The 11836-nt window shown below is 40.4% G+C and overlaps 1 protein-coding gene across 4 annotated transcripts; it reads left to right on the top strand.

Annotated features, from left to right (window-relative positions):
• Window positions 1-3126: 3126 nt before the first annotated feature.
• Window positions 3127-11126, top strand: LOC116260393 (uncharacterized protein At2g24330-like). 4 transcript variants are annotated; one of them, XM_031638714.2, is made up of 6 exons: window positions 3127-3315; window positions 4482-4808; window positions 5654-5795; window positions 8991-9100; window positions 9400-9820; window positions 10635-11126. In XM_031638714.2, exons 2-6 carry the CDS (start codon window positions 4539-4541, stop codon window positions 10886-10888), a joined length of 1197 nt encoding a protein of 398 aa, XP_031494574.1. In that variant the 5' UTR covers window positions 3127-3315; window positions 4482-4538; the 3' UTR covers window positions 10889-11126. The 4 variants fall into 4 exon arrangements, with proteins under 4 accessions (XP_031494574.1, XP_031494599.1, XP_031494591.1 ...); XM_031638739.2 differs by having other exon boundaries at window positions 3127-3336; XM_031638731.2 differs by having other exon boundaries at window positions 3127-3351.
• Window positions 11127-11836: the final 710 nt, after the last annotated feature.

Here is an 11836-nt window from a genome sequence, read left to right as displayed (position 1 = left end):
AAATTCGAACCATTTAACTCATGAACAGTAGTCAAATTTGCAGATATCATAAAAGCAGAACTCACTGTACAAAGAACAACAAAAATACCAAACATGCTCACAATCAATACATGTACAAAGATGAAACAACAAATAAAAATGAATATAAATACAATGGCCTAAATCCCATCACAAGGTACCGGTGCAACGTTAATATCCAATCTTAGGATTGAAATACTAACTGCAAGTGGTATTCTTGGTCAACAATGAATATGAATAATTAACTCTGTCAAACAACGAGCCTATCTTTGGATTGACTCGCTATTCACATGGAAACCTGAAAAATTATCACATATTCATTGCCCTGTATACTTGAACATGACCAAACAACAATCCTCCTTTGCGCTGATCATTGTTCGCATGGATCAAGTATATTATCATCTAATGTTTAAAACAAGCAAATTCGTACAACAGAGGTCACTTTGGCGACATAAAGTACAAACGTACTCATTTCAAACAACAGACATGGTCAAAGATCAAAATTCATAATCCAAACATTCATCTAAAGTACACCCATAATTTTAATAACAAGCAAAACATACATGAATTAAAATTTACATACAAAATTTGTCATTCATTGAATCCAAAACCTGATGCATAAACCAAATTACCATACACGTATGCCCTACATTAAATTCAAAACCAAAATGATTCAATGAAATGAGCCCAAAAGAGTCCAAAATTTATAAACTCGTATCATAATCGTGCTTAAGAGGGTCAAGAACTACTGAATCGGCCTTAAAATGGCCCGTATCGTTCTTAAACCACAATTAGAACACCTACATACCCCTACATAGGGCTGAACAAGTCTAAAAATTGGACGTACCGGTCAAAAATAGACCGTATCAGTTCTAAAACCCACTGAACCGGTTAAAATTGGCTCAAAAACGGTTCCAGAACTCAATGAACCGGTCTGAAAAACCCTGAATCGGTCTAAATATCAAGTGAACCAGTCTGAAAATGCCCGAATCGGTTCGAAAATCAACTTAATCGGTTCTGAAATGCTAGAATCGGTTCCAAAACTGAATGAACCGGTCCCAAAATGGTCTGAATCGGATCTGAAAGGTCCGAACCGGTCTGAATCGGACCGAATCGGTTCTGAATCGTATTGAACCGGTCTGAAATCGAATGAACCGGTTCGAGTCTTTTAAAAACCGGTTTAAAAAAAAGAACCGATTTACTTAAACCAAATGGATACGGGTCGGGTCCGACAGGACCCGACCCGGTCCGAAAAAATAAAACGCAGGAGCTCGGGCGCGAGGCGGGAAAAAGTTTTTTTTTTTTTTTTTAAATAAACTGATGGATCCAGATCGGGTCTGTTACGACCCGACCCGGGCCGACCCGCTGCCTCGCTTGACGGCTCCCAGGCAGCGAGACCGCCGCTCGCCCTGCCAAGCACCGAACGGCAGCGAACTGCGACATCGCCTCCGACGTGCCTCCGGGGGGCTTGGGTGGGCGCCGACAGGTGGTACGGCGCCGTCCGGCGACGATGAACTCTCCGGCTGTGGAGTTGTGGAGGTGGGAGCCAGAATCGAGCGAAGCCCTTCCTCCCCCTCCTCTACCCTCCTCTGCCTCTACCGTCAAGGATCGCCAGTGGACACGCCTCACGGCAGGCGGACGGTCGGCCGGCCGTCGACCGAACCGGCGGTCGCCCCCACGCCCTTTCGGCCATAACTGCCGGCCCCGGCCGTTGCCCCTCCCTGCGGTCGTTCCTCCTTCTCGTCGCCTTCCCTGCTATCCCCTTATCCTTCTTCTTCTTCTTTCGTGTCTGCGACGGAGGCGTAGAGGGCACCCAACGGCGTGAGTGCCGCCGGCAGGAACGTGCCGGAGGCTCGCCGTTGCCCAATGGCAACCGACAACCGCCGATCCAGCGTCCCCATCACCGATCCTCTTCAGTCCACAGACGGCTTCCGTCGCACGCCCACAACCCTAAATTTTTTTTTTTTTGAAAACCAAAAATTGCAGTCGAAGAAAAGGAACATTCAAATGGGAAGAACGCCAAAAGATCAACGATTCAACAACAAGCATAGGCTCTGATACCAAATGTTGGGATTTCTCCCCATTACGCATACACAAAACCAAACGTATATACCCTAAAACAGGATCATGCTCATGCTAAATAATTGAATCAAACATAACCTTAAACTTAAAGCGGAAGCGTACCTGAATCCATCTGATCTGATGCACAGGAAGATCGCAGCAGGGTCTTCCAAGGTACGTGTGGCGCGCTTGAGGTCTCTCTCAGATGGGGAAGAGGAAAACCCTAGAAACCAATGTTTTAGGCAACCATTGCACGACCCCAGGGACCACTACCATTTTATAATAAGGACAATTATGGATTCCACCCATCAAAGAGTCTGTAATTTCGTACTGGTATCTATACATTTCAAAATTACCCCATACCATCTAAAATGACGTAATATCCCAAAATGCAATCACTTAAACGGATATTTACGTTAAGACAGCCATAATGTCTGAAATTCCTCATAGACATATGTTGGCCCACCAAATGATCTTACAAGAACGACACCTTTAAGACACTAGAAGCATATCCTATACCTTAAACAAATGAGGAGTTGAGAGCATATCCTATACCTTAAACAAATGAGGAGTTGGGAGAAAGCTTCAAAACCTTTTTTATACGATAGAATGAAATACAAGAAAAAGGTTTAAAGATGGGGAATTTGCTTGTTGGGCAATGAAATGAAATAATATGCCAAAATTTTCTTGGAAGTTTTTCATTTTTGGCCCAACATTTCACTTATAATTTTAGAAAGGGCCACTTTTTGTGATTTTTTAAATTGGAGTTATACTTTTTGTAAGTTACCAAATGACAAAAAACTACCAAATAAGAGTTTGTTGAGGACAACCTTATCCTAAATATTCTTTTAGTATCTCTTTTATCATTATCTTCTTAACAGAAGTTAATTTTAAGCCTTTATTTTATTATAAAAAGTACAGTTACTAATAACGATTTACAATTTTTTTGATGATGGCACATCCAGTCATTAACAATCTATGGTTTGGTTCGGCAGTAAAAAAAACGGTGGAGAAATTTGGCTGAGCTTTTCTTGCAGAATGTGATAAAAGACGTGTTGCTGCTGTTTCGACACGAAGGAATCACGACCTCTCCCGGCAAGCAGACGTGCAAAAGGGTGGTTGGTTTGAGGCCGCCGACATCACCGTCTCTCTCTCTCTCTCTCTCTCCATCTTTTTCTACCTCTCTCTGACGGTAAAAGTGGGAAAGCCAGAGGGCAAGGAGGAAGCCGAGAATAGGTCTCTCTCTCTCTCTCACAAGTAATCACATCTCAAGTAAATTCATTTTCCTTTTCGAGTTTCAGTTTTTTAGTCGATTAATAGACCAATAGCAACATTCCGAAATTGGATCGAGTTTTGCGGTTTGTTTGAACTTCTCACACAGAAGCTCCAGAGGTACAAATGGCGTCGAAGCTGGAGGGAATTCCACTTCATTTCTTTCTTTCTTGTTTTTTCCGTCTTTGCCTCCTGTTTAATTTATCTTGCTTGTAATCCGTTCCTTGCGTATGAGGAAGATATATCCACCTAGGAATAACTAACAATCAATGGATGCAACGATTCCTTGATCCGCCATTCGCTTCATTAGACTCGGGATTGTATGGAACCGTTGATTCCAGTGGAGTGCACTCTTCTTTTATTGATTTGCGTGAGAGAACATCAGCTGTATCTGTTTGGATCATTCTCGATCAATTTGAAATACCTAAATGCTTTAATTTCGTCGCTTTTAGTCCTCCATATATAACCAGTGAGTGCCAACTTTCTTATAGATTTCTATTTGAGTTTTGTCACCTGAAGTTCTATCGTGGTTGTTTTTTGGATTGAGAAGTCGGACGAATTTTCACTACATCATGCTAATTGCCTCATACTTTTTCAGACTTTTAAAACTTAAAGGCCTTTTCTTCAGCTTATGGCTGGTGCAAGTGTTGTAGCGTCGTGCCTTCTCGACAATGATTTTGTTTTGACGACCAGTGGTGGTGACCTTGGTTCAAATCCCAACTCTGCCACGCGTTCTTCTGCCTGAGCCTCCATGACCTTGTCCTGGCAAGGCTTGGTGATCAGAGCTCACCCGAGTTTTTCCTTGTCGAAGGGGTTCCTCATCATAAAAATAAGACGACGATTTGGTTTCATCGGCGGAAGGGTACTAGTTAAACGTTTATGGAAGAATGAGGGTCTTTCTTCTTCTCCTTTTTTTTTTTTTCGATGTAGGAGGAACTGAGTTGTTCCTCCTGCATCCCGCCGCATTCTATGTCTAGTGACGTCCGAATGAAATAATGTGGGAAGAACATCATTGCACTTCATACTTAAGAGCATTAGTAACAAGCTGCCAATATGCAGTTCTCAAACAAGCCCTTGAATTGTATGCAAAAAAACGTACATCTTTGAGAGGTGCTCACTGTGTTTTCCAGGGAAAGGGATTTCAATTGCTCAGTCAGCTTCCTTACTTTCCTAATTTGTTGTGGAGAATGGCTCATGATGCAAGTGAAGTGCAACCTGCTGGCGAACACTCAACTGCTTCTACTAGTACAAAGGATGGTCAAAGTACCAAGCAGACGAACAGAGGAATCCTTTCTCGCATTTGGCATGGAATTTTCAGAAGGGGTGGTGATGACTTTGAAAAGAAATTGCAGTATTTGTCCAAAGAAGAAGCTTCTGTTCATTCAAGGATGAAGAAGAGAGCTCAAAGCTGGCGATCTACAGCAAGGAACATTATGGTTTACTCAGTTGTCCTGGAGGTCATCTCTGCTCCCTGTCAATGCAATGCGGAATTTCTTGAACACTAAGTTAATGATCTTGCGACTTTACATCCACACATGGGCACACCTACATTTTTGTAAATAGTGTTGTTAATTGATGGCTTGATCTTTATATCAAGCAAAACTCACTTATGGACACACGGCTGGTGCCTCCATACTGTCTTCAATCAATCTAACAGTTGATGCAACTTGAAGATGCTAGTGTATCATGGACATCAGTACATGATTCACCCAATTGTACTTACTGCTTTGCGTGTATATGTGCATGGGTGTATGCATCTGGAAGGTGGTAAACGAAGTATGCTACGTGTCAACATTGTTTCTCAGGGGAGCTTTCCTTCATCTAGATTAAAATTATTGGAAATTATTGAAAAACTTACGTTTAATTCATTTATTTCTCTTATATGTGTTGTTACTTGCCAGTTAAATTTATTTATGCATCACTCTCATGTTATTGTTCTATCAGCCATTCAGTATGGGTAATTCAGTTTTCTGAAGCTGAAGATAGTTTGCTGGAAGTAAATATAGCATGTGTGGGGGCACAAAGCTGCACATGTATGTATATAATATGTGCAGGATGTGTTCATCCATGTACATGTGTTTTTTTCTTCTCACTGAGAGAAAGAGATGATGATAATGATAGCAATGTACACCTTTCTTATGTTATCTTTTCACCTTCATTGTTTTGTGTACCCATTAATGTACCATTTCTAGAGTTCTTTGAGGGATTCTACCTTCCTCTGCTTTTATAATTCTTATATGCTGTATAATGTATATCATGTACTTGATCCAGAATTATACTTATTTCAGTTAATTACTTTCAGGCTGTTGCTGCGGTTTATGCAATAATGACGCGTTCCTTGATTCTTGACTGGAAAATGAGAGCAGCAAGGGTGATGCCTATATTTGCTATTCCTTGTTTGACAGCTCTTATTTATTCAGCACTTGCCAGCTATAAGAGAATACGTAAGGCAGAAATCTTCTTTTTAATAGAAATCTTTATCTGTTCCTTTTCTTCTAACCTCTTGATTACTTCATTCCGAACCATTTTTTCTAACCAATAGGAATGAAAGGCAGCTGCTTAACTTCTAAACTGTTCATCATTTCCCTGTTAATTTTTTAGGCATCTAGAACCTTATAGGAATTCAAATGGGCTTTCAAAAGTTCTTTTTCTGCAAGTGCACTTTTTCCCTTTTCCAAGAAAATATGGTGGTTGATATTCTAAATCGGCTCATTAATGTATTTTTTACTGTTGCCTTATTGGGAATCAAAATGATCAACAAAACGTTAAGAAAAACACCTCGGGAATTGTAAACAAATTTGAATCCTATGCGACTTTGACGTCAGTGTGGATGCAGCCATAGGAGAAAAGTCATTTTAAAAGCTTGGGCATAGGTATATATATATATATATATATATATATATATCTAAGAGAGAGGGAGATTCACGATCCTGACCACTATGAAAATTGACACACCTGACCTCTCTCTCTCTTTCTCTCTCTCTCTCTCTTTCTCATCGTTAAATAATATTTATTAGGGGGAGGTGAAGAAAGAGATAGATAAAAAAAAACAGGTTGTTAGGATTGTGAAATGTCAGGACTTAATCACCTACAGTACACACACAGTATGTATACTGACTATGAAGGCTTCTAATCAGAGCCATCTGATATATATGTATATGTATATATATATATATATGTATATATGACATATACAGATATATATATATATGTATATATATCTATATATACATAATATATGAGTTCTCACTATACCAAAAAGATGTCATTTTCCATCACAAAAATGAAAAAATGGCAATTGTATGCCTTCAATAATTGCACAATTATGGAAGGACTCTCTGGAAAGGTCAGGACTAATGAGAATTGTATGTCATTAGTACTCACCATACCAAAACAGGTCAGAACTAATTATAGAAAGGTGAAGACTAATTGCAATGAAAGAGAGAAGGGGAAAAGAAATGACATATTATTCCAATATGTATGGTCTATGAATCATCTCAGAAAGGGCAATGTGATAAGGTTTCCGGTATGGCTGAGTGGCTGAAGGCATTGGTTTGCTAAATCGAAATACAAGAAGGATGGGTTCGAATCAAATTTCCTCCGGCACGGAAGTGGAACGGGCGGACGGGCGAATGAACGTGAGAGAAAGAACCTCTTGGTTGAGCCCCCTTCGCTCAATAATTGCACAAATATGGAAGGACTCTCTGGAAAGGTAAGGACTAATGGGACTAATTGCAATTAAATGCCATTAGTACTAACTGTACAAAAAAATGTCATTAGTACTAACTGTGCAAAAAAATGTCATTAATGCTCACCATACCAACATGAGTACTCACTATACCAAAAAGATGCCATTTTCCATACCAAGAAAGATGCCATTAGTGCTGACCATACAACAAATTGTATGCTATTAGTGTTTCATTGAAGAGAAAGACAATTCCAATTTCTCCTTCCTTGATGATGATCTCCTGACACTATCAGAGTGATCTGAATCAGCCTAAAAAATCGACTTTGGTGTAGGGCGGCTAGGCATTAGGAATGAAGGGTCCTCATATAGCACTACGAAACCAAGAAGCAAAGCATTAGAAAGCTCGACAAGTCGCTTATAGAAGTGTCATGCCGACTACCACTATAAGGGGGGGAGCGAAGCTGAGCGAGCTTTATAAGGCCGACCACTACATCAGCCTAGTGGTCATCGGCTTTCCAAGCTTCGAGCTTCCCGTAGCTAAGCCAAGGTCCCAGGTCTCTGAGTCAGCCTGTGCTTTTTCGAAGAATCCTGCACTCATGGGCATACGGCCTGGCAGGCCTTCCTTTTCCACCAGAGCTTCATGGGCGTTGCCCCGTTCCCCAATCAGATGTTTGGATGTGAGCTATACTCCGCGAGGAGCCACACGGGCGTATGGCCTTGCCTTGCCATTTGACCTCTCTTCTCGTGTGACTAGGAATGCTCGGTGATAACCTCTCCATTGTCACCGTCTGGCCTCTCTTGCTACCACGGTAGCACCTAGTGTGGTCAGCACCAATCGTGTTCGGGCAACGAAGCTTACACTCATTCACATTGGTTCATCCTGCAATGCCCCGGGCCTTTTGCTCTTCTAATGTCAAAAAAGGTGGCTGGCAATTCATCAAGGCCCAGGAATCAGCTGGGCATCTCAGCAGCGGGATTGGATACCCGCATCCGATCGAAGTTCAATTTTCTTGCCCCCCAAGGAGGTGGGTCGCTTCGCGAAAACCATTGCTTAGGACCAACGGGTCACACGACAGGTACACGATCGACTTTGCACGCTCCATCCTTTGGCCCTTCGCCTATCGGTTTGGCAGGCAAGCTACCGAAGTGACTAGCTTCTACCGTAAGCAAAGCTTTGTAGATGCTTCCAGAGGCATGATGGTAGGAAGGCCGACCACTACATAAAGCGTAAGCAAGCACTTGGCTTGGGAGCAAGCTACCTTGATCCGCCTTCGGCTTCGATTCGTTATGCTCAGCAGCTCCAACGAGCCCTAAAGTGTCTTGCCACCGAGAACTCTGCCAAGAAAACGCTGCTTGACGTTTGATCCTATGTGCCCAAAGAACGCTATGCGTTCTCCACTTTCGGACCTCGAAAAGAGAGAACGTTATATATATATATATATATATATATATATATATATATATATATATATATATATATATATATATATATATATATATATATATATATATATATATATATATATATATATATATATATATATATATATATACATATATGTATGTATATACATATACATATATGTATATGTATATATATACATATATATGTGTGTGTGTGTGTGTGTGTGTGTGTGTTTAATAACAAATATAAAGCCAAATTTAGGAATGTACATAACAAAAGAAAAAAGGCACATTCTTGTCACACGAAACTAATGAATCTATAAATTTATGATTCGTTGAACAATTTTGAACTTCAGTTAAAGTCAACTGCAATGTGCACATCTGTAGTTTCTGCAGTTGTCGTAGCTGACAACTGATTTGGTGAGTGATAACAGCACCTGCACTGGTGCAGGTCCAACACCAGTATGAAAACCTTCTTAAAGAGTGCATGTTACGTAGCTCTTCTTAGTCGGTCCTTTTCATTTTAAAAATTTTGATCCTTTGACAGGTGATGAAAGCGACCAGAAAACACTTGAAAGTTTGTTTGCTGAAAGACAAGCAAAAATAGATGAACTTAAGGAGAGGACTAACTATTATGTTACCCAGCAGCTGATACAGGTACCATAGAAGATATATATATATATATATATATATATATATATATACTATTTATTTGGTTTCAGCGTGTGATGTTTAGGGTGTCTTCTAGTGTTTTTAAGTTCCTGCTAAGGATAGCTGTACCGACGGATTCGGAACACTCTAAAATGCGTCCTATGTGTAGATCAGGTTCTATGAAGATTTTTTTATAAGTGGACAAAGCTAAGGTTGTTGATTTTAGAAACCTTGAAATTTGATCCACCCATGCAACTTGAATCATTTGTTTATGTTTGGACCTAAAAAATTTTCTGGAAATGCAGAAATATGACCCTGATCCTGCTGCAAAAGCTGCTGCTACCAGCTTTTTAGCATCAAAGCTGGGTGCAGATTCAGGCCTCAGAGTATTTCTTGGTGATGAAGCAAAGCCTGAAGCACCATTTGGTAAAAGTAATGATGCTGAGGTGGTGTCGTGCACTGGGCTCCGCAACAGAAAGTCATCTTATATGAGTGGTAACAGCATGGGAAGCATTGTTTCGCAGGATACTACAGAGGAATCACCTAGCAATTCTGTTCTTGGTGGACCGCAGTTCAATTCCGACAACCAAATGGTTACTGTGAAACACCATGAAGGATCTACTGCTAATAATGGTGGATGGGTAGCACGGATTGCAGCCATGCTTGTTGGCGAAGATCCTTCACAATGCTATGCACTTATATGTGGCAACTGCCACATGCACAATGGTGAGTTATCTTGAGCTATGTTTAATTATTGAGACCTCGCATACAATTTAGAGGGTTAGATATTTGAATTGTAATGCCTTCGCTTATAATTTAAAGAGTTGGGCATTTGAATTGTCATGCAAACGAATTTGGAGCGGTGTCTCATCATATCATTAGATGAAAATGACAGGATTTTTTCATATAGATGGTTTTCAAGTTTGGATGTGCTGTGATTTGTCAAGCAGAAGTTGGTCATTTAAGCATTTAACTATTTTTACTACTTGCATCGGATGTCACATAGTGCACCTTCTGTTCAAAGGAAAAACGGCACCACCTTCTTTTTTGTTGACTTTGTGCTTCTAGTTTCTCTCTTTTCTAGAACATCATCATCACGTAAACACACTCTCTCTCTCCCTCTCCGCTTCCTCCCCCCCAGCAACACCCCCCCACCCCCAGTCCCTTCTTAATTGTGCTAGAGAAAGAGGTTAAAAGAGCTAAGGTGGAAGAATCATGAAAGTTTCGATTCTGAATATAACTCTTCTGGGTGAGATATGGCAGGTGAAATTGAAGGTTTCTGTAGTTCGCATGTCTTCTGAATTTTGATGATTTCAGGAACTTAAAAAAATGATGAGTTGTCTCGAGTTTGACTCACTTTTTGATCTCCATATGCAGTTTCAGTATATTAAAATTTTTGTGTCTATATCTCATCTTGATGATTAGTCCGATCAGCGAGCATATTTCTGCATGCAGTACAATCTTAGTATTAGTTGCAAATTTCAAAGAATCCTTTTTGAATAAAAATGTTTCTGACTGCTCTTCCTCTTCCCCCTTGCAGGGCTGGCAAGAAAGGAAGATTTTCCATACATAACTTACTATTGCCCTCATTGCCATGCTCTCAATAGCAGTAATCTGCAGCAGGCACAGCCTTCTGGCTCCAGTTCTAATAATATTAGTGGGCTATCTCCCGCTGATGGCCTGGATACCAGTGCTTTTCCTCCGCTTGAGGATGATGTCGTCCTGAGCTCAACAAATTCACCAGAAGATGAAAAACCATGTGAAATAAACCAATATGATGCACGAGCATCTTGATGAACACGGAGAGCTTGCCACTGTGTATAGTCAGACAACACGTTTGGTTTCTGAGTTTTTTTTTTTTTTTTTGTGTGTATCTATTAATGTAACAGAGAAAGGGGGTTGATTTGGTTGATTTGTTGAACCTTTGTACTTGTGTTGGATCTGCATTTGACCATTGTGAATTCTTTGTTCGAAACTGTAGAAAAGAGCCTTCCTATCTTGATTAATCTTGCAATTCAAATTGAAAGGGAAATCTCGATTCTTGAATGTCGGGAGATCATTCTAGTGATGATGATGATGATAATGATGCTTTTCCGTTGGCCCGTTCTGGTACTATTGCTATAACTTTTTGCAGCTTTACACAGTTTGCTTGAAACTATATACATGTGAAATCTGTTGAGCCGGTTTGGTGGTGGTGTCTGTATAAACAGAGTTTGTATGTGTGTTTGTGTATGTGTGACACAGTGCATCCTTTCCCCTTCTGTATGTTTGAGTGACTGCTATATGTACAATTCGGAGGAGAGTTGAGATCGGTGAAGACATTTCTTGCTGTTACGTAACTGTGTGCCATCATCATATCTCCAATAATTCTTGCCGAGCAGTAGATCAATCATGCTGCAAATCTCAACCTTTTGATGGTGACTTTAGCAGCACCTATATGTCATACTTGAGGCTTAGTATTGAGATTCTGCTGAACATATTGGACTGGGTGCTTGAACTATACACTGACGCAGAGGAGCTTGATGCAGGTATAAGTGCAAAAGATACAATTATTTCCTCTTCTGCATATTGAATTTGTGTAGAGAAGTAGCTCAGGATCACCATAGCCGTGTGCGTTAACCATCCCATTTTTTCTTTTCTTCCGCTCAAGGTTGTGGTTGTTGAGAAAAGATTGCTAAATAAGTGGTCATGTTTCCTCCCCTAATGTGAATTTCCTTTGGGATTAAACACATTAGTTTGCTT

This window comes from Nymphaea colorata, chromosome 1, assembly GCF_008831285.2.
Source record: "Nymphaea colorata isolate Beijing-Zhang1983 chromosome 1, ASM883128v2, whole genome shotgun sequence".
NCBI lineage: Eukaryota > Viridiplantae > Streptophyta > Magnoliopsida > Nymphaeales > Nymphaeaceae > Nymphaea > Nymphaea colorata.
Note: the sequence above shows the minus strand (reverse complement) of the source record. Positions and strands in the feature narration are given on the sequence as shown.